At 44.7% G+C, this 26038-nt stretch overlaps 1 protein-coding gene across 1 annotated transcript in view; it reads right to left on the minus strand.

The window, feature by feature from the left end:
* The window catches only part of REEP1 (receptor accessory protein 1), a gene marked incomplete at its 5' end in the record, with an annotated part of 80311 nt that overhangs the window by 49740 nt on the left and 4533 nt on the right, over positions 1-26038 (minus strand). The window contains one exon of the mRNA XM_029938530.1: positions 8295-8367. Coding sequence (XP_029794390.1) covers positions 8295-8367 — 73 coding nt within the window. The remainder of the gene's footprint in view (positions 1-8294; positions 8368-26038) is intronic.

Here is a 26038-nt window from a genome sequence, read left to right on the forward strand (position 1 = left end):
AAATGAAACCCTCATTATTTTCATAAAAACCTCTCCTCCACACCAATTCTTTCTTGAAATTTTCACTCCAATTATAATGGATCTCTTTCAGCTCTCTGAACAGTGCATCTTCTTTTGCCTACAGATTTCAGCCCTCAGATCTCAGCCTAAATGTCATTTTCTCAAGGAAGTATCCAAAGTTTGGGTAAATGCCCTCTTTCTTCCTCCCACACTGTCATACATTCTCCCTGTCATATACTTATCACTCTGCTTTGAAGGTACCTATTTATTCCTATGATTTTCTTACTGAATTGTAAGCTCCTAGAGTGGATACAAGTTATTCTTGTACATCACCATATCTCTCATACATAAAACCATTATTGGCACATAGTAGGTACTAAAGGGATATGTTTTGAATGACTCAATTAGAATGTTGGCTTTGTGAATGGGAAAGAAAGGATGGGTTTTGTTGGTTGGTTTGTTTTGAGAGAGAGAGGGTACAAGTGATTGAGGGGCAGAGAAAGGGAGGGAGAGAGAGAGAGAGAATCCCATGAGGGGCAGAAAGAGAAAGAGACAGAGACAGAGACCAAGACAGACAAGCAGGGCTTACCCAAAGCAGGACTCAAGCTCACCCAATGCGGGGCTTGAACTGATGAACTGTGAAATCATGACCAGAGCCAAAGTCAGATGCTTAACTGACTAAGCCACCCCAGGTGCCCCAAGAAAGGGTGGTTTTTACATGCTGAGAAAGAATATACCTTGAGAAATACTGGTTTAGGTGGCTTTTTGAGAAGAAAAGACAAAATCAGACAGCTTGCAAGGCAAGAGATGTTCCCCATGAGTGCCTGCTAATGGATGGCTGGGTATACATAGGAGGAAAGGGGCTTACTGAAGCCAAGACATAGTATGACATGGAGCCACTCACACCAGCAAGAAAGTAAAGAAAGAGGCAATTTAGGGAGAAAGTTGAGCTCCATAACACTGAGGGAAGTCTGAGGGTTCAGAAGGACATTCAAGGAGAATTTCTAATAGGCTCCTGAAAAAAGATAAGACCAAATCTCAGAAGAGAGGTTGAAACTGTGGACAAAGATGAAGGAGCCATGGCAAAGAAGAGGTTTTAAGTGTTAACCTAAAGAAATTTCCATCATGTACTCCTTGACTTTAAATAAGCCATGTGGAAAGAAGGGTCTGAGAATGATTTGCTGAGTGAGACTAACAGGGTAAATGGAATATGTGACTCAGAGATGGAAACCATAAATAAATTACCATGAATAGTTTTCCCCATCATGCCATGGAGAAACCAAATAATGGCTGTTTTTTCCAAGGTTTGAAGTAGAACTTGCCAAGTTTGAGGATTCTATGTAATACTTACTATAAGATGAAGGGGAGCCTGGGTGGGCCAGCATCCAGAACAGAGAAAGGAAGCCAAGGCTGATTTGAGAAGGAATGTCCAGGAGCAATTCAGGAACAGAGAGTTGACAGCATGATTGGGAAGCCCCTCTCAACTGGTCAGGAGCAGGATCCAGGAGTGAAGAGACAGAGGAGCAGAGACTCTGAACCACAGCAAGAGGGTAGGAAGCAGAGACTAGACACTTTCTATGAACCACAGAGGTAGGCTGAGACCCCACAGCTCATCAGACCCTAACCCCAGGGCTCCTGGCAGCCTTCAAAGGCCTCCTCCAGGGGTTGGGGAGGTAGTAGGCATAGTCACCACTTTCGCCTCACCTCGCCTCTGGACCCTCCCCTACACCAGCCACACTAATATTTCTTGAACTTTTCACACTCTCTTTAACATCTGAGCCCTGCTTCTACCTCCCAGAGAATTACCTATGCCTGTATTTTTGAAAAAATATGAGCTGTTAGCATGAGCTCACAGCAGACAGCTGTACAGTCAGGGGTGACCCAGAGAGAGTAGCGGAAGTGACAGTCCCCTACAGGTAGAACTTTGAACAGTGCACTTAGCCTGGAAGGAGAACTGTCCTGAGGTGGTGCCTTTACACTGTCACCAGGTATATTCAGTATATTTTCTTATTTTCTGTATTTCTGATTCTCTGACGTCTGAAGCTTCACAGGCTGGGGAAAGACTGCCCCTCCCAGGATGAGCCAAGCCTTAGAGACAGCAAAGGACTTGCCCCAGAGCACATCTTCCATTGCAAACTGACCAGTCCAGAGCCCATACTCCAAACTCCCTCTTTATGGAGCTTTCACGGACTGAGCCAACATTCCCCAGCCCTAATCACTCCAGAACCCACTGAAATTACTCAGATTAGCCAATCCTAAACCTGCTTCTACTGCCTAGCCTTGATTTCCCACAGGTACCACAATAAACAGTGCTGCTCCCTCTACTCCTGACAGACCCTGGTGTTCCCCCACGTGGCTCTCCCTGATGTGCTAGGCCTCCTACGTCGGGAAAATGGTAAGAACTTCTTCCTTCATGACAGTCATTTCTGTGTCTGCACGCCTTATTATACCTGATTACAGCAACTCCCAGGTACATTTTTAAACACCAGATAAGGATTGACTAAATCGTGAGGTACTTGGCAGGGACAAGACTGAGCGACTGGTGTCAAAGTGGTTTAAAAATGATGTGAATCGAATCAGCCCACAGAATTTAGATATTTGTGGTTCCTGCTCATGCTCACCAAAAGGGCCCCATGGCAGAGGGTGCTTTTGGTAATCAAGTGGATAAGATGACCAGCCCTGTGGATGGCACCCTCAGGGTGGTGGTGCATGTTCAATGTGCTCACGAGCCAGTGGCCATGTGGCAGTGACAGAGGTAGCAGATGGGCTTGGCGATGTGGAATCCCTCTCACCAAGGCTGGCCTGGCCACAACCACTGCTCAGAGACCAAGCTGCCAACAGCAGCACCAGCATCTCTGCGGTGGCACCTACCTCATGGCCTCAGCCAGCCTCCTGGGAGCAGGCTCATTGTACCAGGCATCTTCCCTCACAGAAAAGGCAGCAGAGTCTTTTCTGGAACTCTCACTTAGTCTGCAAGTGGACTTGCTTTTCCCTCTGCCATGTTTCTGGCAGCCATTGAGTAAGCTGTGGACTCAGCATCCTTTTCATTTTGATGCATGCCACCCAACACTCCTTGTAACCAAGGGCCTTTTATAGCAAAAGAAAGCCAAGACTGTTAGTAGGGGTATGCTTTTGGAAGTCTCTGATCTTACCATGCACCTCCCCTGCCCCCCACTGCCCTGAGGCAGCTGGCCTTAACTTGTGTGGCAACAACTTTGGGAGAGTTCAGGAAGAGAACCAGGTGGGAGTGAGCATTCTGTGTGGTTGACGCGCTGCCCGGGAAGATGTAGTTTCTTCTACGAATCAGTAACCCACACATGCTTCTGCAGCTTAGCCTGATTGTAAAGGTTCAGGGACCAAGGCAATGAGAGTAGTGTTTCTTATGATTGAGCCTCTTGCCAGCTCCTTGCAGCTCGATTTGTGGCTCATGGACCAGCACCACCGGCTTATTAGAGTTGCAGAATCTCAGGACACACCCCAGACCTAATGGATCAGCATCTGCATTTTAGTAAAACCCTCTGTTCATTCTACATGAACACTGAAGTTTGAGAATCACTGGTCTCATGGATTCACAATATTTTTGCTTTTTGCCCTCAAACCTCTGACTTCTGCTTTTTAACGCATACAGTACCTGAGTGGTGGATGCTTTCTCTGAGGATACCAAATGATTCCAATGAAGCAAAAGCAGAAACTATACTGTTACCTGGCCTCAGGATGGCGATGTCCCTAGGAAATAGACAGTAAAGGGACTCATGGGCTTTGACGGGTGACAGATCCTGATTATCAAGGGGAACCAGAGTTGCTGCTAAACAACATGGTCGGAAGGAGGGTGCATGGAAGTTAAGGATCCTCTGGGGGAATCTGAGTGTGATCACTCGTGGAATCGAGTACAGCCGTGTTCAGAGGTAAAAGTCAGTGGATCATTACTACAACCTTACAGAGGCAAGATTACTAAGGCTTCAGATTCCCCAAGAATGAAGATTTAGGCCACACCCCCAGATAAGGAACCCCACTCACTAATGCTCTAACTGAAGACAGGGAACATGAATTAAATAGTAGAAAAGGGAAGTAATAGGAAAAACTGTGAAAGATTTTGGAATGAGTGTTCTGTGGAATGCTAGGTGCTATCCACAGCACCTTTCTGAATTATCTTGATTCTACACGTCATGTTTTTCAGTATCTTTGAGCTATGTTAAAATGTTGTAGGGGCACCTGGGTGGCTCAGTTGTTTAAGAGTCTGGCTTCAGCTCAGGTCATGATCTCATGGTTTGTGGGTTTGAGCCCTGCTTTGGGCGCTTGCTGACAGCTCAGAGCCTGGAACCTGCTTCAGATTCTGTGTCTCCCTCACTATGCTCCTCCCCCCACTCACACTCTGTCTCTCTCTCTCTCAAAGATAAATAAACATAAAACAATTTTTTAAATTTAAAATGTTGTAAGTTACAGAAAACTGACTGCAATGCAATGATTTTGTCCATAGAGGTAAACTGATCTCCCCATACTCCCCACAAATCAGCTAAATATCTATTAACAAATTCATTTAATTATTCCTGACTGCTTATATATGCCTGTTCATTGGAGTCTCCTTTGAACTGTTTTTATTTTTTTTAACACCTTACTGGTTCCCTTATTAATTAGTTAAGTAAAACTTTCAACATGTGTCAACTTTATTTTGTACAAGAGTCATGAATTTACCCTTTAAAAAATTATCTTTTAGCAAAATACATAAATACCAGCTATGAACTCATGACTACTTGCATGACTAAGGCCTATAGCTTTTATATGTATTTTTCCTTTCTGTGTTATGTATAGACTTAAATATTTTAACTAGTTTTATTTTTATGTATTCTCTTTCTCTCCTTAATATAGTATTGGGGTATGTCAGTGATGGTTCACTTGATAATTTAATTTTTAGAGTCCTGGACATAAAGATAAGAGCCTGAGGAGGAGAGGATTTTGCCAGAAATACTGGATCTGGTGCTGGATTCAGGTTTAAAAAAAAATCTGGATTTGCCAAGTATATAAATTGTATAGAATTCTTGTTGGAAAGTTTTTTAAAAGCCAGAATATGGGCAAAGGAGTGAATGTGGGTGTTGAGCAGCCAAAGAGGTAACTGACATGGGGATATATATATTTGTTTTTTCTACAAACGTCCAATGCCTTCTAATTTGGAGAGAGACTCCCAGTAAGAGGATGTTGGTGGGAGGCAAGGCCTGTTATATAGGCTTTGAAAAATCAAACGCTTGCATTTAGGGTTTTGAATCTTAGGGAATGTTCCAAAGGCACAGAGAGCTGGCAGCCAGTGTCCCTGGTAGTGACATTGGCAGCAGCTTCCTAACCAGAGCCTTCTTGTGACGTGAGCTTGGCTGACACCAAGAGGCTGTCATCTCAGTGAGAGGTGACTATGGAAGAATGGTCAGAGATGCTACTCGCTGGCTCTGAACATGGGGGGAGGGGCAGGAGCCAAGGAACACAGCTGGCCTCTAGGAACTGGAAAAGACAAGGAAACAGATTTTCTGCTAGAGTCTCCAGAAAGAAGGTAGCCCTTCTTGATTTTAACCCAGCAAGACCATGACACTTCTGACCTCTAGAACTGAAAGACAATACCTTTGTGTTGGTTTAAGGCATGAAGTTCATGGTAATTTGTTACAGTGGCAATAAAAACTAGTACATACATGGCAATGAGAAAGAATGAAATCTGGCCATTTGTAGGAAAGTGGATGGACCTCGAGGGTGTCATGCTAAGCGAAATAAGTCAGGCAGAGAAGGACAGATACCATATGTTTGCACTCATAGGTCTAACAGGAGAAATCTAACAGAGGACCATAGGGAAGGGAAGGGGGAAAGAGAGCTGAAGAGAGAGAGGGACACAAATCATGAGAGACTATTGAATACTGAAAACGAACCGAGGGCTGAAGGGGGAGGGCGAGGGGGGAAGGGAGTGATGGTCATGGAGGGGGGCACTTGTGGGGAAGAGCACTGGGTGTTATATGGAAACCAATTTGACAATAAACTATTATTTAAAAAAAAAACTAGTACAGCAGGCTACTGTAACATGCCAGGGAACACATGGTGAGAACTGCATTTAAGAGAGGGGCAGCCCAGGAGGAGAGACCTGGCTGAAGGATCATTAGGGGGATAGAGACGGAGGATGCTGTCACCAACCAGGTGTGTGTACAGGGAGGGGGAGGGGGAGGGGGAGGTTGAAGGCAATTCCAGGTTTCTTTCTTGGACAAATGGTTTAGTGGTCAAAAGGAGGAAAAGAGGTGAGTGTAATAGTGAGTGTGAATGTGTGTGAGTGTGCATGTGAGAGCATGTGAGAGAGTGTGTGAGAGTGAGTGACAGAGTGTGTGTATGTGAGAGTGTGAGGGTGTGTGTGAGTGCGAGTTAGAGAACACATATGAGAGTGTGTGTGAGAGCACATGAGAGTGCAAGAACATGCTGGCGAGTGGGTGTGTGTGAATGTGAGAATGAGTGTGTGTGAGTGTATGTGTAGGGTGTGGGAGGTGTGTGGGTGTGTGAGAGAAGAAGTGAAAGTGTGTGAGAGAGCATGTGAGAGTGTGTGAAGGAGTGTGTGAGAGCACAAGAGAGCCTGTGAGAGTGTTTATGGGTATGTGAGAGTGTGTGTGAGTGTGAGCACGTGAGCCTGTGTGACAAGTGTGTGTGAGAGTGCACATGAAAGTGAGGGGGTGGGAGAGGTATGCGGGGGTGTTGAGAGAGAGAACGTGTGTGACAGTGAGTGTGAGAGCATGCGAGGATTGTGGAAGTGTGTGAGAGCACGTGAGAGTGTGGGGGTGTGAGACGTCTGTATTAGTGTGAGAACGCGAGCGTGAGAATGTGTGAAAGCATGTGAATGTTGAGAGTGCATGTGAACGTATGGGTGTGAGAGGTGTGTGGGTGTGTGAGGGCATATGAGTGTGTGAATGTGTGTGAGAGTGCAGGTGAGAATGTGGGGTGTGAGAAGAGCGAGAGACTGAGAACGTGTGTGAGAGCACGTGAGAGTGCGTGAGGGCACATGTGAGCGCAAGCGAGAGGAGTGAGAGTGTGAGCGCGTGTGAATGGGTGCAGGAAAAGCAGACGAGTCTCTCCTAATACTCGGCCCCTCTCTTTCGATTCCATTTTTACCAAGAAACCTTCTAATCTTAACTCTCAAGCTTTCCCTACTGGGAAAAGCTCGTGCTCACCAGCCAACACAAACAGCTGCTCTGCTCGTCAGTGATATTTTTCACTCCAAATTAATGAATTGCCATTTTAGTCATAAACCAGGCTCCTGTGAGTTTGGTCAGAGCAAAACAATTTACTGGCGTCTGATCTCTCCCAGATGAGCCGACAGAATCGAGTTTCTGCCCCCTGCAAAGTAGAGGATCAGACCCTGAACCACGGTGACCCTGATTATGCCTCCTTGCCCGGCACAGCTTCCCTGCCCCCTGGGCTGAAAGGGGTTGAGAGAGAGACAGACAGGACAGACAGACACTGAGACCCCTTGGGAAAGGCTGCCTCGTGTTTTGTGCCTATGCCAAGCCAATCGCGAATCATGAGGTTCTGTGCTTGAAACCTAATGACTATTTATAGTTCACGCACATAGACTCCCTCGAATATACCAGGGACCCAGTCTCCAGAGAACACACCCCTATCTGGACCCCCTGCTTCATAGCAATTGCAAGCCCAGGCACGCAGTTCTGGGAAACTGAGGGAAAGGAGTGGGGCGGGAGGGGGGGTGAGTCCTAGTTGCAGCTGATCTGGAGGTGGCTGATTTCATCATAAAGGCATCCTGGAAATCTGAGAAAGAAAGTGACTTTCAAATACGCTTTATTTCTTTACCTGTGCCATACTTCCAAAATGATATCTGTGTAAAAAAGGGAGAACAAAGACCCTTTGTCCCTCTCAATGGCTTGGGGGGGATTGTTGACATCTACCCCTCCGGTTAGGAAACCAAGGCTCTGGGAAGTTGGGTTTCGTGTCTAGCACTGCATCAATCAAACGGCAGGGCCAGGACTTGACTTCAGACTCTTGATGCCCAAATCCACATCCTTTGTACTCTGCCCTGGACTTCTGTGCTTCCGTGGGATGGGGGTTCCCTTTCCTCATCACCCACCCCATGTAGGTCTTTGTCGATCAGGGGTGGTCTGATGATTCTCCTGCTTAGAGGTGCCACCCAGCAATAAAACGGTCCTCTGACCTGTAAGTATTCTGGTTCCCTTCTCAGTGCCCGCACCAAGGAGGGCATCCTGCTTCTCCCAACATTTCACACCCAGCTTCCCCGCAACCGTCAGCCCCCACCAATAAGTACTACTTACATATTCTTTAATGTCCTTTGATTTCACAGCCTTGTAGGAATAATATGCAGGGTAAAGGGTGCCAAATATAAGCCTGGAGGGGAGAGAGAGAGAGAGAAAAGAAAGAGAAAGGTCATTCCATTCATCCTATTTGATGGAAAAGGTCTGTCTGCAATGTCAAAAACAGTTCTCCATGTTCCAGAAAATGCTGCTCCGAGGCTTGATCTAGTTTTATGCATGCACTAAAGGTCCTTCCCCTAGCTGGGGTATGCTTAGGAACCTCTCTCTGTCTTCTGTTACCACTGCACACCCACCTTCCTTCAGTCTGTGATTTGGCAACATGAAAGAGTGATCCAGGGTCGTGGAGGCCAAAAAGGGGGTGAGAGTGGGGTTGGGAAGTCAAGGTGAGCAGCCATGACACCTGAAATTAAAGGTCAAACTCTCCTCTCCTGCTAATCCCCACTGATGTTCTGTAAAGCCCGCCCATACCTTGGGCTTCCTTGTCCAAAAAAATCTTTTCACTTAAAGTTCCTTCAAATTTCACTCCCCTCATGCTTGATTCCCACATCCGGCAGCCAGAATCAGCTTTTCAAATCGTAAATCCGATTAAGCCAACTCTTCTTTCCCAATACACACATCCCACCCTGCATTAACCTGCTTTTCACTGCTCTTAATAAGAAGGAAAAAGGAGACCAGAACCACTGCTTGGGTATCAACGCCCACGATCCATGCCCAGGGCCGCATGGGGCCGTAAATAATCTGACTCTCACCCCTGCCCCTGAGGACCGGCATGGCACAGCTCCACCTGCCTGCATTCTCTCCACCAGACTTCATTCTCTCCACCTTGCACCATTCCCCCTCAAACAAAGCCTTTGCCTGTGCTATCGGTTCTTTCTGGAATCTTCCCTTTCCCCTCTTTGCTGGTTAATGCCTGTTCATCCATCAGATCCCAGCTCCATCATGACTTCCTCTTGGAAGGCATCCCTGCCTGGCCTTACCGACTAGGTCAAATCTCCTACTACATGATGTACACAACATCAAAATGCTCTTTCACTGCTATCTGTGATGCTCTGATTGACAACATCTCCCAGTCAAAGTGTAAATGGCTGCAGACCACAGAGTGAATCTGTTTTGTTCAACAATGTGTTTGCAGCACCTCAATGGCTCTCAATGGCTCTCCATAGATATTTTTAAATGAATGAATTGACAGAATGGTAGAGCAGGGTTTGATCTTTTCATCTGGCAGATGCGGTCACCTCCAAGTGTCAATTCAGGTGTAAGCTGATTGGGAACAGAGGCACTCTGGTCCCAGGCCCCACAGGAGCCAACATCTCCTCTAACAACCCCACAGATAGAGCCTCCAGGCTCCTTGCGAGGAGACGCCACACAGGAAGCCCAAAGCCATGGCTTCCTCATCAGGTACTTAGAGGCCTTACAGCGAAATTTCAGTCCAGATTCAATGTACCAAGCAGGGGTCAGTTTTACTATAAGCTGTGAGGCCAGGTAACACCTTGACATTTCACATTCATCATATTTCTGGGGAAAAATGGAAAGTGAATGGAACTGAGTTCATTTCTGATACTGAAAGAGAAAGGTTTTTGTAACCTTGACTCATAAGGGCCTTGCACTAGGTGCTTTATAGGTATTACCTAAGGCCTCACATTGCCGTGATTTAAAAAAAAAACTTTTTTTATAGACAGGGTGCCAACATGGAGCAGGCAGTCACTTGCTGGTCTCAGGTTGTGGGACCATTAGGAGTAAATTAGAGGCTAGGACCCAGCCAGTTTGGCCTCCTCCAAGCCTGGCTTCTCACCACCACTGCCTACTGCTTTGGAGAGCTGGGCCATCCTCTGGGAAGGCCAGAATTATGTGTGGGGAGCAAGAGAAGCCAGCAAAAGGAACAAAAAGGTAGTCTAAAAGGAAGGGAAAATGAAGGACTAGGGATGGGAGGAAAGGAATTTTAAGAAAGAGAAAGAAGGCAACAGTGTCAAAGGCACTGGGCAGGCCAAGGGGGACATCTCTTGGGAAAGCCCACTGGGTTCAGTCATGAGCCAGCTTGGTGAGGGAGGTCTCCCCAACCACTGCCCCAAGCATTCTCAGATGTCAGAAAGTCTTACTTTCTTGTAGGGCCTTTCCTGACCTTGTCACCACACCCCATACCCAAGATTAGGTTCCTTTCCCTGTTCCCTGCTGTCATGACTCTGGAACTTCCCCTTTCTTAGCCCTTATCCAAACCACCTGTAATGGTTTCTTCAATTCTGTCTCCCCTAAAGGACAATATGCTTCCCCAAGCCCAGCATGGTATCTGTCTCATTCATAATGGCCCCCCCGGGCCTGGCAGGTGGTCAGTAAGTACGTATTCACTGTGTGAAGTTTCAGAGAGTGGTGAAGTGAAAGCCAGAGCCACCCAGGGGACACTTGTGACCTTGGGACTGAGGTCTCAGCATCAGGGGGAAAGCCAGACGGCACCAGGCTGATTCAGCAAAGCCTCGGGCAAAGTGCCATGGGTTCCAGAGAAATAAACACACAGCTCCTTTGGCACAGATGCCCTGGTTATTAGCCATGTCTGCCAGGATGGTTTCCTGCCCCTGCCGTGAGGCGGCGTGTGAGCTGCAAAAAAGAGAGAGGTGGAAACTGCATCATGACCCAGGGCCAGCTGATTGATTTGCTCCTCTGTGAACCCCAGCAAGTAGAGCGGCGACACTGCCACCATCTGAGTGGTCATAGAACCGGAAAGCCTCAAGGGCACCCAGGCCAGAGAGGCTGTGCTCTGCCTGCTGGACCCCGATGTGACACGGTGGCCAGTGTCCCCCTGCATGCCACCCCACCCCATGTTTGATGGCACAGGGACCACAAGACAAATTTGTTTTTCAGCCTCTAAAGGCAGGTAAGGGAGCACAGCCAGCACTTCACTGCTCAGGGAAAGGAGAATGGGATTAAAATGCAAGTTCTGGGGTGCCGGGGTGGCTCAGCAGGTTAAGCATATGACTCTGGATTTTGGCTGAGGTCATGATCTCACGGTTTGTGACTTCGAGCCCTGCATAGGGCTCTGCGCTGACAGCACAGAGCCTGCTTGGGATTCTCTCTCCCTCTCTCTCTGCCTTTTTCCCCACTCGCATTTCCTCTCTCCCTCTCTCTCTAAAAATAAATAAATTAACTTTAAAAATTATTTTTAAAATGGCAACTTCTCCCAAATCTGTTCTGGGGAAAAGAAATAACAAATGAAGCAGATCAAGCCAAAGCGTTTTGGCACCTAATGTCCATTCAAATCAAGTCCCTTCTCCAGCGTAATGCCCCCACCCGGCCTTCCTTCCCAACCTCAGGCTCCGGATGTCACGGCCAGCAGCTGTACCCTGTAAGCCATGCTCACTTGTTCCCAGTCTGTGACTTCATGCCCGCATCTCAGTGCGTGACCTTTTCACAACTCACACCTTCTTTTTTCCTGATAAAGTCTGAATAATCCTTTAAGACCCATCTAAAAAAGCCACTTCTTCTGTGTATCTTTGGTCACTTGTCTCTCAGAACTTTTCTTGGCACTCTATTACAGCCTTTATGTTGTAACAGAATAATAATAATAAATCATTTAACGGTAATGATATTAATATCATTGCGTACTCGCTAATGCCAGGCACTGCTCTCCAAGCTGTACGTGTTCTCTCACTTCATCCTCTCAACACCCATTTGGGTCAAGAATTCTCACTACTCCATTTTACAGACAAGGACACCGAGACCTAAGGAGATGGAACAGCCAGGAGCAGAGGTGGGATGTGGGCCCGGGTAGCCTGACAAGGGGGCCCACCTTATTTCTTCTCCCAGGCTTGCTGTGCTGGCCGGGTCATCTCCCCATCCAGACCATGCAGCCCTGATTAGTGGCGTTCCTACTGTCTGGCACAGCCCCTGCCCAAGTGGGTGCTTGATAAATGTCTGTTGAGTGAATAAAGATCAAAGAATGGCAATCTCGCTCCAAGGAGCTTAACCTACTTGATAGATTCATGTAACTCTCCCCACAAGGTCAGGAGCAAAGCAGTAAAATACTTAGGAGGATTTAAAGTGCTCAGGTGCTCAAGGCTGGCCCCAGCAGAGGGAAGGTGGGGGGCTTGAGCGCCTCCCTCTGGAGAGAGGATCTCTGGCTAACTCCCACCTCCCTGTGAACAGACCTCACATGGCACCCCACAGCCTCAGAACCCTGCACCTACCCTCCCTTCTTGCCACTACTATTTACTGCTACTCTGAAGCCTCTACCACTAACTGACTGACTCCATTTATCTGCCTGACTCATTTCTCCTAGCTTTGGCTTTCACTCTTTCTCTTGCTCCAAGTTAAGGGTCTTTATCCAGGGGCTGCTTCCTTCACCAGTTCCACAGCTATAGTAGCTAGAAGGCACCATGAGTCTCATTTTCTAAGGCAGTGGTTCCCTACCAGAGGTGATTTAGTTTCGCCAGACATCTGGACAATATCTGGTTGTCACACTGAGAGAGTGCTACTGGCATCTAGTGGGTGGAGGCCAGGGATGCTGTGAAACATCCTACAATGCAAAGGACACCCTTCCCCCCAACAAATAATTATCCAGCCCGAAAAGTCAAAAGTGCCAAAGTGGAGAAACCCTGGTCTAGCATGCTGTTTCCCAGTCCTTGGCCATGGATTCTTCACTCAATCATGAAGGACAATCTGCCCCGAGTTTTGTTTTGTTCTGTTTGTAATGCCCAGACTGGGGGGGGCGGGGAGGGAGCCCAGCATCCCGGCAAGGCAGCAGATGCTCAGATAGGAAGGGGCTACCCAAAATTGCCAAGACCACATACCTATCCCCTTGGTCCTGGAGCTCTGGCCAAGAGAACAGAAGTATTGCTCACATGAATAAACCATAACTATGATGCCAGTTACAGTTACCAAGGAGGAGCGCCTACCATTCCTGGAGCCTACAGGAAAGCAGTCACTGGCCTGGAGCTCAAATATAAGCTGTGGGACAGTCGGTTGCTAACCTTGGCCAAGACTTCAAATTATGTTGAAAAATTTAAAAATCAATGTTAACATTTTTTCTAAAATTAATTTTTTAATGTAAGAAACATAGCAGGCCTACTGTACAGTTGTTCATATTACGATAAAACAAATTGAATTTAAGGAATAGTGTACCACACACAGGCTTCTGGAATACTGGATTTCTAGACCTGCTTAGTAGTCATGCAGAATTCCACTTTGTAATTACAAATGTATATGAAACTGTACACATATGTTCTATGCACTTGTTTGTATGTGAATGTTATATTTTATAATTTTTAAAAGCGGTGTCCCATGTCCAAAAAAATGAACTTGCACAAAAGGTCTTCCAAATCATGAGGGTACACTTGCTTCTTTTGGACATCAAAAGGCTATGAATTTTTTTAATGTTTATTCATTTTTTGAGGCAGAGAGAGAGACACAGAATCCAAAGCAGGATCCAGGCTCTGAGCTGCCAGCACAGTGCCCAAGGTGGGGCTCGAACTCACCAACTGCGTAATCATGACCTGAGCCAAAGTCCACAGCTTAACCGACTGAGCCACCCTGGTGCCCTGGTATTAATCCCAAAACATTGATTACGTTTTGTGCTTTCTGTACTTAATAAAATAAAAATATATAATTTCTAATTGTTGTTCTCTGAAGGTCTTTTCTAAAAGCATATGAATCAATTTTTATTACTCTCTATGAGAATTAATCCCCAAGACCATTTTTTCTGTCTATGCTAGTAGAAGGATTCTCCTTGGTTTTTGAGTTCCTATTGGCATTCAAATAAGTATACCATAATTTTTAATATGAAAAACTTTAAGATATGGCATATATTTGAAGTTTCCTATACATTCTTGCCTCATACATTCCACTCCCTCCCTCCTCAAAATAATCACTATCCTGAATTTGGTGTTTATCATTCTCATTATGCTTTTATTAACTACATGAGCCATGCAAAAACAAATTATACCTGCTTAAACATTATATATATGGAATTATACTCCATGTATTCCACTGAAATATGTTATTTATTTATTTATTTATTTATTTATTTATTTATTTAAGAGAGAGACCCCACAAGCAGGGGAGAGGGGCAGAGGGAGAGAGAGAGAATCTCAAGCAGGGTCCATGCTCAGCACAGGTCTCAATCCTACAACCCTGGGATCACGACCTGAGCAGAAATCAAGAGTCAGACGCTCAACCGACTGAGCCACTCAAGTGTCCCTGAATGTTTTTTTAATTCAACATCATGTTTTTGAAATTTGATCCATGTTGATACATGTCTTTTTAGACCATTTTAAAAGACTATGTGGTATTTCACCTTGTGAATATATCACAATTTATCTATATATAAATATGCATTTGTTCACGCATATTTAGTTCTTTCCAATTTTTTACTATTTTAAACAGGGCTGTAATGACCCTTCTAGTACATGTCTCCTGTGCACATGTGAAACTTTCTCTAGGGTATATACATAGTGTGAGTCATAGGGTACAGCATCTTCCACCATATAATGCAAATCAACTCGCCAAAGAGGTTCTGCCAGTTTCAACTCCTTCCTGCAGCGTAGAAGACTTGCAAGGCTACCCATTTTTGCCAAACTGATATAGATTTAAAATGTTTGCCAGTCTGGGGGTGCCTGTGTGGCTCAGTTGGTTAAGTGTCTGACTCTTGTTTTTAGCTCAGGGCATGATCTTGGAATTCATGGGTTCGAGGGCCATGTTGGTCTCTCTCCTGACAGTGCGGAGCCGCTTGAGATTCTCTCTCCCTCTCTCTCTCTCTGTCCCTTCGTTGCTCTTACTCTTTCTAAATTAATTAAAAATTTTTTTGCCAGTATGATAGGTGTGAAATTGTATCCCATGTTTGTTTAATTTGTATTTCCTCAATTACAAGTGAGGGCAAGCAGCCTCTTATGCATATTGGCCATTTGGCCTGCTTATTAACTGGCCTATTTACATCCATAATTAGGTTATGTTTTTCTTACTGATATTTAGAACTTCTTTGTGAATTCTGAATATAAATCCTTCCTTGAACACATTCATCACAAACATCTTTCTCTAATAAAAAACTCTTTTAACTTTGTTTGTAGTTACCTTCTGTTGTAGAAGTCTAAATTTTACATGGACAGGGATGCCTGGATGGCTCATCTAGATAAGCATCAGTCTCTTGATTTTAGCTCAGGTCATGATCTCATAGTCATGGGACCGAGCCCCACATCAGGCTCCACATTGAGCATGGAGCCTGCTTGAGGTTCTCTCTCTCCCTCTTTCTCTCTTTTCTTCCCCCACTCATGCTCTCTTTCTTTCTCTCTCTCTTTCAAAAATAAGCAATTTTTTAAAAGTCTCTATCAATCAATCAATGGACAAATATATCAATATTTTATAGGTTATTTTTATATCTTGTTAAGGAAATCCTGGTCACATATATTTTCTCAAAATCTGTTTAACTTTTGCTTCTTCACTGTTAGGTTTTAATTCACCTGGATTTATTTTTACATATGTATGCTGTGAGTTCAGGATCCAATTTTATTCTTTTCTGTATGGATCCCAACTGTCCCAGTAATATGTACTGAATCCTTACCCATTGGTTTTCAGTTCTATCCATCACATATACAGTTTTCCAATGTGGAGAGGTATTATTTGAGCTCTCTGTTCTGTTCTACTGGTCTAGCATCTAACCATATACCTATACTGCAGTATCTAAAGTCTTATAGCTTTATAATAAATTCTGATCTTCTTAAAATGGTCTTGCCTATTCTCAGCTTTTTTCTATATGCATTTCCTGACAGCTTGTCAAGTTCCATGAAAAACTTCATTTGGATTTTGGTTGGAATTGCACTGAACTTGTAGATTTACTCAGGAAGAAGACACCATCTTTATGTTACCATGTTTTCTCCTTTTGAATGTTATCTTTTCCATCTACTCATGTTTTATCATCTTTTCATGATATGTTATAAATTTTTCCATAAATATCTTGGACATGTTTTGTTTTATTGACTCCTAAGCACTTCAGGGATTTAAGTGGTGTTGTGATTTTTAAGTTAGATTTACTAATGGCATAAATGAATGTTAATGATTTTCCATACTGATCTCAGAACCACTCATCCTGCTGCAATCAAAAGCACTTGGAGTCTCAAATGCATTACATTCTATGAAAGAAGCCAGACTCAGGAGTCACCATGCTGGAGGGTTCCATTTACATGTTATTCTGAAAAAGGGAAATTTATAGAGACAAACAAAAAAATAGGTCAGTGGTTGTTGGGGCTAAGGATGGGAGGGACTGACTACAAAGGAGAGTGAAGGAACTTGGGGAAATGATGGAACCACCCTCCATGGTGATTGTGATGGTGGTTACAAACTGCATTTATCTAAACTTAGAATTCAAACTCATTATTAAAAGAAAAATCACACTAAAAAGAGTGACTTTTACTAATTATATCTCAATAAACATGACCTTTAAAAAAAGCATTTGAAGGAATTCACACTTTCATGTGTGAGTGTAAGTGTATGTGTGTGTCTCCCAAAATGGATAAAGCCAACTGATGCCTCCAAGCTCTGAGACGGCTTCCTGACAGCAGAGGGTCCATATGCAATGAAACAAGGACTCGCAAAAACCATAATGCACCTCCAGGGCCTGTCAGTACTCCAGCCCTGAAAGATGCACCAGGGCAGACGTTCTAGACACAGCTGAGCCAGCCTGATCTCTACCGTGCAGGGAACGTCGTCCCTCACAGTCGTTATCCAGAAGCTCACCTGGGCAGAGTTGCTCAGGCTGGGCACACAGCTCAGGGTTCCCATGGCACAGTAAACCACCTGGGATTTGGTTGCCATGCGGCCCAACCCTTGGGCTTCTGCTTCTGCTTACCCACTGTGACCTTCTAAATGGATAGAGGAGAAACTATGAAAACAGAAGAACTGGCCCATTATGCATTTCAGCTCCTTGGCAGTTAAATGAATAAGATGTATAAGCAATTGTTTACTTATTAAATGCCCATTCTTTGCCAAGAACTGTGCAAATCTCATCATAAGCATTATTACTTTAATCTTATATAACCTTACGAGACAATTATTATCATTTTCTCTGTATTACAGACAGGGAACCTGGGATTCAGTGAAATTAAGTAACTGAGTTTAACATTAGTTAGAGGAGGAGGCCAAACTCAAACCCAGGTCTATCTGACTCCACTGCCCAGGATTTGCTGCTTTATTAACTTGACTGCAATGTGTGGCTCAGAGTCTACTGTGATCCCTGAATGAATGAGGACCAGAGAGAGAGAGAGAGAGAGAGAGAGAGAGAGAGAGAGAATGTTGCCTGCTTTTTTGCCTAAGGCACTTCAACCCTGGCCCTGTATTATATATTTATTGACACAAGTGACAGTGTAACTACAGGGTTCTAAATGCACAAACTTTTCACACAAATGAGGTTCTCTCCCTTACCCTCTGCCAAGATCAGAACACAAACAAGTTGCATTTTTCGCACCTGGCATGTGATTCTGCTGCCCTCTCTCTGTAGTCTTTCTTTCCTAGTGTGTTCCACACCCCTACTCCTCTCCAGGTTTGGAACTAGCACACACAAAACTCCTCCTGGGGTTATGCCACTCACAAACATCTCATTTGCTTATTTGTTCATTTGATCTGCACCACAACTGTCTGAGATCATTGGGGTTACTTTCCCAGAACGCATGAAAATGAGACAATGAAAACCATGGAACAATGAAAACCTGAGGCTTAGAGCAGTTCAGGGGTCTGCCAAAGACCTCCCCATCCAACCAGATGCAAACCCAGGCCTCCTGCCTCCAAGTCCACACCATTGTCCAGTCCACACTGCCTCTCTTAACACAGAGAGAGGGGCTTTTATTGCTTATTTAGAGCTGTCTGTAATTGGTGTGATAAAAACCCTGATTTAGATTGGATTACAGAAATACTCCCAAACCCTATTTAGAAAAGCACAAAACGGAACAAACATTCTGCAAATTTTCAATTCACACTGTTAAGCTTGAAACTCGGCAATCCAACCCACTCAAATCCTGCTCAAGTATCAGTCTGGATATTTTTTTTAAGTCAAAATTGTAGAGATTTCTATTCTTAAGAAATCTAGAGGCTGAGTTTTGGCATCCAACCTGAAACTGAATCCAGCTCCATCACTGACTACCTGTGCGACTGTGGACGCGTTTCTTAACAGCTCTCAGCCAGTTTCCTTGAGGGTACAGACCAAAATACTCACTTTCAATAGCTGCTATGCAGATTAAATGAGACTTAAGGTTAAGATTTAACATACCAGAAACACCACAGATGAATGGGGGACGGTATCACAGGGCTCTCGGGAAGGAGAAAACAAACCTTTAGTGATGCCCACCAGGCGCTGTACCAGGCATTGATCCCCCCAACAGTCAGGTGAGATTGTTACTATTCCCCTTTTACTCAGGAGGGACCTGGGATGTAAGGAGGCGTCCTTCATTCATTTATTCAACAGATATTTACTCAGTTCAGTCTGTGCCAAATTCTAAGTCCAACACAAGGTCACAGAGCGGCTAAGTGGGTGAGCTGGATTCGGAATCTGCCTGGTTTCAAACTCCTTAGTCTTTCCCGTCCAAAATGACGCCTCAGGAAGGTCAGAGATTATATCCTCAGGGTGATCACAAAGTGGTGGGGGTGCCAGGTATATCAGAACAAGATAGATAGTAGGACAAGGCTGTGTATACTAAGTATCAAAGGAAATGTAAGTAATGCACACAATGACATAGATGAAATTCAAATGCACTAGCCTAAGTGAAAGAAGCCAGGTTCAAAAGGCTATATGCTGCATGACTCCAGTTATGTCACTCTGGAAACTATAAAACTGTAAAGACAGAAAACAGGTGAGTTGCCAGAGGCAGGGGTGGGAGGAGATGACAACAAAAGAGGACCTTTACCAAAAAGGAAAATATTGGAGGTGATGGAACTGTTCGATATTTGTATTATGACAGTGGTTACACACCTATATGCATTTGTCAAAGGTGTAGAAATAGACAATAAAAATGGTGAATTTCACTGTATGCAAATTATACCCTATTTTTTTTAAGTTTATTTACTTAAGCAATCTCTATCTCAAAGTGGGGCTCAAGTTCACAACCCCTAGATCAAGAGCTGCATGGTCCTCCAGCCGAGCCAGCCAGGTAGCCCCTCTAATTTTTAAAATGGGGGGGAAAAGAGGAGGAGAGAGAAAAAGAATGAATACAAGCAGAAGTAGATTTACACTGAAGCTAATGAAGTTAAAGCTTCAGGGCTCCTCAACTGCATGGGTCCTGGATGGGGCCCTAGCAATGTGTTCATCAAATTTTATGGGACTTTTTTTCTGAAAAGGCTCCTTCTCTCCACCCTAAAAGCTTCAGGCCCCAGGAAAAGTAGATCCATCCCTGAAACAAGTACAAGAGAGGAAGAATGGTGGGCTCCCAAGGAGTTGGACTCAAGTGGAACCCTACAGAAAGGGAAGACCTGGCTCTAGCAGAGAGAGGTACAGAAGGCAATCCATGGAAAGGAACCAGCAGGCACCAGAGTACAGAAGCTTTCCAGGATTTCTAGTGATGGCAGAAGCACCAGGAATCTGGTGCTCCTACACTACAGGTTCCCTACCCCAGGCCCACTGTCATGGCGTGATCTCCACAGCCACACCAAGCCATCCTAGGCAAGTAGGAAAGCTGTGACCTAATGTGATCTGAAAATTCTAGATGCCACTAAACTGGTGTAACAAGCATTCATCATCCTTCTGGTTCCCTGAAAAGCAATGACCGCCCCCCCCCCACCCCCGTGTAGGGAGGTTTTCACTTTACATACCTGAAGCTGAAAATGGTTAATGCTCCAGTTTCCCTGTTGGCAGGGATATGGGCTTGTGGCAGACACACCTGCCCAGGTCCTTCCACCCCTCACTTAGCCAAAAGGAGGCTGCACTCCTCAGGCTTCTAATCCTGTGATGCCACATGAACATACACCACCAAAGAGGCTGGTCTTGAATGTAAACTTACTGAGTTTTTGATGGTTAAAATAAGCCAAGTTAATGGAATAGAATGTAGCTAAGACTTAAAAATGGTTCTGTCTCAAAGAGATATTTACACACCCATGTTCATAGCAGCATTATTCACCATAGCCAAGAGATGCTACATATATTTATATATAAAATGTGAGATAAGTTATAAATAAATATAAATATAAATAATATAATGGAATACTATTCAGCCCTAAAAATAAAGGAAATCCTGATACCTGCTACAACACTGACAGACTTTGTGAACATTATGCTAAGTGAAATAAGCCAGACACAAAAAAGACAAATATTTTATGATTCCATTTATATGAGTATACAACCTCAGATAAATCTACTACTCATGTAGATAACTCTAGAGAGGCTAAATTCCTAGAAACAGAATATAAATAATTGTTGCCAGCAGCTGGTGGTTGGAGAAGAAATAGGGAGTTGTTGTATAATAGGTATAGAGCTTCAATTTTTAATTTTGCAAGATGAAAAAGTCCCGGAGATTGGCTGTGGCTGTGCAATAATTCAAATATACTTAACCCTACTGAACTGTACACTTAGGAGAGGTTAAGATGGTAAACTTTGTTGTATCTTTTTTTTTTTTACCACAAATAAAATAAAATAAAATAAAATAAAATGAAAGTATGATTCTATAAACAAAAAAAAACCATCTTGACATGGGGCACCTGGGTGTCTCAGTCAGTTAAGTAAGTGTCTGACTCTTGGTTTCAGCTAAGGTCATAATCTCATAGCTCGTGAGTTTAAGCCCTGCTTCAGGCTCTGTGCTGACAGCACAAAGCCTGCTTGGGATTCCCTCTCTTCCTCTCTCTCTGTCCCTTCCCTGCTCATTCTCCCTTTCTATAAAAAAAAAAAAATCTCGATAGAATATTTGTTAAAATAACTCATATTTGAAAACTTAAAAGAATAAAATTTACTTCATATAATCCACTAGTTCATTTAATCCATAAATGGTTCATCCTTGCAAATTCTAACAAAAATTCTAACAAATTCTAACAAATTTAGAAAAAGTGGAACATATAAGTGTCCAAGTTACACCTGTTGTCTTTCATGGTACAATGCTATTTATTTAATTTACTGAAATTTTCAAACAAAAGACTTACCGACGTTAGAAGGCATTGTCATTTCAATTCATTACAGAGGATATCATGACATAAAATGAGTGAAAACTAACAAGCAAATACCCATTTTTTAAAAGTATATTATGTTCTATCCAGAAGTTACAACACTAAATGTGTTCCTTCTATATTGATATTTTAAATAATTATTTTTTTACACCTTGATTTGTTCCAGAAAGGATCTGAGGGGGCTTGGTTATAAATACTCATATGATTCATAAGAAATTACCACAAGGGGCACCTGGATGGCTCAGTCGGTTAAGTGCCCAACTTTGGCTCACGTCAGTGGGTTTGAGCCCCGCACTGGGCTCTGTGCTGACAGCTCAGAGCCTGGAGCCTGCTTTGGAGTCCGGGTCTCCCTCTCTCTCTGCCCCTCCCCCACTTGTGTTTCTCTTTCTCTCCCAAAAATAAATAAACATTAAAAAATATAAAAAATAAAAATAAAGAAATTACCATAATTCCAGGCCACTGGGCTTGTTCACAGAAAGGCTCGGGGCAGCTAACACAATTGCTGCTGTCAACCCACCGAAGAGGAGGAAGGAGTAGAGGAAGGCAAACCTTGTCTGCACCTGACTCACGTGCTCGTGGAAGAACAAAGATGGTCTGAAACAGGGATTATCTGGCTTATGCCCAGAATTCCTCCCTGATTAGACCACAAGAGCTGGAGAAAAGAAAGCAAGCTGGCCAACAGCCATGTTTCCTTCCGGGAGAGAAGTTCAAGTTTTGAGAGGAGAATCTCCAGCACGTGTCTTCATTATGAGGGAGTTATGCTAATTATAAGAGACAGTTATTTAGCCAGTCTAAGCCAGTCCACAGCTGATGGCCTGGCTGGGTGTTCTCCCGAGGCAGCTCCAGGGCTGGCCAGCCTGCATCTCCCACAGGGAACACCTGCCCTGCAGATGATGTAAAGCAAGTCCACTGCTTCCTGGGAGGCAACCAGCACGTGTGGACCTCCCCACTGTGCTAGCTGCATCACTCCAGGGGCTCTGGCCACCAACACACACGGCCTTGAGTAAGGAGGTGAGGCCAGAGGCTGGGTAATAATGTTTGTTTCTGATGCTGCTAAAGGTAACCCTTGGTACTGCTCTAAAAGGTATGTGGGGAGCGGGGGTTGGAATACTTCATAGTTAAGAAGGTGGAATGTAACAGTTTGCCTTGTTTAGAAAAGAAAGATATTCCTCCCAACCACAGAATGAGAATTACTTTTTTTTTTTAAGTAAGATCCACGCCCAATGTGGGGCCCGAACCCACGACACTGAGATCAAGAAGCACATGATCCACTAACTGAGCCAGCCAGATGCCCCAAGAACTACTCTTTAACAAGCAGTTTCTGCAGATTTGAAAAGAATGGGTAAAAGTAGGTCACTGAGAAGGAGAGAAAAATTCCAAGATGGAGAGTATCGGCTGTGAGGCTAAGATATATGAAATTTGGTTTGCTTCAGAATGAAAACGATATGCATTCTTTCCATTTGTGAGTCCTCAGTGGCCATGATTATGGGGAGGGCATATGGGAGTGTCTAGTGAAGGAATTCCTGTTATCCAGGGAACCAAGACCAAGAAGGAACGCTTCGTAGTTAGAAGAAAAAAGTTAGGGGTGCCTAGGTGGCTGAGCTGGTTAAGAGCCTAACTTTGGCTCAGGTCACGATCTTGTGATTCATGAGTTTGAGCCCCACGTTGGGCCCTGTGCTGACAACTCAGAGCCTGGAGACTGGTTTGGATTCTGGGTCTCCTTCTCTCTCTGTCCCTCACCCTCCCCTGCTCATGCTCTGTCTCTCTCTCTGCTTGGGGTTCTCTCTCTCTCTCTCTCTCTCTCTCAAAAATAAAATAAAATAAAATAAAATAAAATAAAATAAAATAAAATAAAATAGAAGAAAAGAGTTAACATCACATAATATCAGGGCTGCACTGGATGCTTGGAGTGTCCTGGGCATGGTTTTAAGCACTCACTGTACATACATTTGCATGTACAAAAACTTGGGGTGCCTGGGTGGCTCAGTCAGTTAAGTGTCCAATTTTGGCTCAGGTCATGATCTCACGGTTCATGGGTTCAAGCCCCATGTCAGGCTCTGTGCTGACAGCTCAGAGCCTGGAGCCTGCTTCGGATTCTGTGTCTCCCCGCTCTCTCTGCCCGTCCCTGCCTCACTCTCTGTCTCTCTCTGTCTCTCTCTCTCTCTCTCAAAATAAAATACATTAAAAAAAAATCACAAAACTCTATGAAGAAGGCATGATTACAATCTCCATAGAGTGGAAATAAGAATCAGAGAAGTTATATAATTGGGCTAAGGTCACACAATGAATCTGGCTGGGCTGGAACTCAAATGTGAGATTTCAAAGCCTGGCTGCTAAAACCACTGATGTTCCCACTTTTTTTTTTTAAAAGAGAGCACGAGAACAAGCCGGGGAGAGAGGCCGAGGGAGATATACATACGGAGAGACAGACACAGAGAGAGAGAGAGAGACAGAGACAGGGAGAAAGAGAGAACCCCAAGCAGAGTCCACACTCAGCGTGGAGCCCTACCCATGGCTGGATCCCACAACCCTGAGATCAGAATCTGAACTGAAATAAAAAACTCAACTTACTGGGCCACTAAGGCACCCCCCACCCCTGCACTTTTTTGATGGTACAAAAGTCAGTAAAATATTTAGGTCACACATTCCCTGTATTTGTGGGCTTTGCTGAGGAAATCTTTTTAAGTTATCATCAGAGTATGAGTGGATCAAGAAGATGTGGTATATATATACAACGGAGTATTACATGGCAATGAGAAAGAATGAAATCTGGCCATTTGTAGGAAAGTGGATGGACCTCGAGGGTGTCATGCTAAGCAAAATAAGTCAGGCAGAGAAGGACAGATACCATATGTTTGCACTCATAGGTCTAATAGGAGAACAGGAGAAACCTAATGTAGGACCAGGGGGAGGGGAAGAGGGAAAGAGAGTTGGGGAGAGAGAGGGATGCAAAACTTGAGAGACTATTGAATGCGGAAAACGAACTGAGGGTTGAAGGGCAAGGGGGAGGGGGGAAAAGAGGTGGTGGTGATGGAGGAGGGCACTTGTGGGGAAGAGCACTGGGTGCTGTATGGAAACCAATTTGACAATAAACTATTAAAAAAAGTTATCATCAGGGTAATTAATTAATTAATTTAATGTTTATTTATTTTTGAGAGAGACAGAGTGTGAGTCGGGGAGAGGCAGAGAGAGAGAGGGAGACACAGACTCTGAAGCAGGCTCCAGGCTCTGAGTTGTCAGCACAGAGCCCAACATGGGGCTCGAACCCATGAACCATGAGATCATGACAGGAGCCAAAGTTGAATGCTTAACCGACTGAGCCATCAAGGCACCCCTCATAAGAATTATTAATTTAAAATACACAGGTCCACACACCAAGACTCATGCCATTTGTAACAAAACTTGGTTTCTGCTGAAGCAAACAAGAGTGAGGCGCTGTGTCAGGGACTGCCACTTCTTCCTCACGATGTCCCATGGGAGTATGTGCCACAAGCCCAGTGCACATGCACACCCAGTACCCGCTCCGGGCTGTGCACTGTGCTACAAACCACCCACTTGATCTTCCATACTCACAGCGCCAGAGGCTTTCGCTGACCACAGAGCTGGTCAGCATGTGTGAGTGGGGGATGTGCCCAGCTGTAAATCTGCCTGCACCCTAAGCTGCCCACGGATGCAGGAACAACCTCGGAGGCTCAGGGACTGAGGCGCTGGTCTGTGCTACACATCTGACAGACAAGGGTCCTTGGACAAGTGCCCAGGAGCCTCACTTGTTTTATCTCCTATGCATGATGGTGTATCCCCACAGGTGCTGGTGGGAGGGTCAAATGGGATGATACACATGACAATACTATGAAAACAGAAATGCCGCACAGATCTGCAAAATTATTTTTCCTACTGGGGAAGCTCTGAGTGGAGGACCATGGTCTGTAGTGTCCCCCCACCAAGAGGGGTGATGTGGGAGCCCACATGGGAGTTATTTAGCCAGTCCAAGAGTAGCGCTGGGTCAAGCCCTTGGGCCTATAGGACCCAGGAATGTCCTGCAGCAGGGGTACCAAGGGCAGCCACTGCCCACAAGGCAGATTCTCCCTGGGGGTTGGCATGGGGAAGAGAACACTGACATTTCAATGCACATATTTTTTTGAAGGTATGGGGAAAGGTCCCATTGTCTCAGTAGAATCATCCAAGTGCCCTATTGCTTGGTTCTGGGTGGGTGACATCAGGGAAATGCCTCTACCCAAAAGGTTCTGGGGGATCTCAGAGGACACCAGTCTGGGTCCCTCCCAGAATAAAGAGAGGAAACAACTTACAATTTTACACTATTTCCTTTCCCAAGGGAGACCCAAGAAGACTTTACTATAAATGCTATAGATGGCCACAACTGCAACACTTACAGGCTATTACCTCCCACCCCCACCCCAACGGGTCTGCCAAGAAATGCCTGGGCTGAGGCATCCCTGGAGATACCCCTGAGGTATATAACTAAGTAACTGCCAGTCTCTGATATTTTAGTATAAATGGGGTAGCTCTCCAGCTCATTTGCCTTGGCAGCCGGTAGAGAAAGCAAGTTGTTTCTTAGGGTGGGTTGGTTAGTCAGTTGGTTGGTTTAGGGAGCTGTGGAAATCAAGGACCAG

The sequence above is a fragment of the Suricata suricatta genome, chromosome 4 (assembly GCF_006229205.1).
Source record: "Suricata suricatta isolate VVHF042 chromosome 4, meerkat_22Aug2017_6uvM2_HiC, whole genome shotgun sequence".
Taxonomy (NCBI): Eukaryota; Metazoa; Chordata; class Mammalia; order Carnivora; family Herpestidae; genus Suricata; species Suricata suricatta.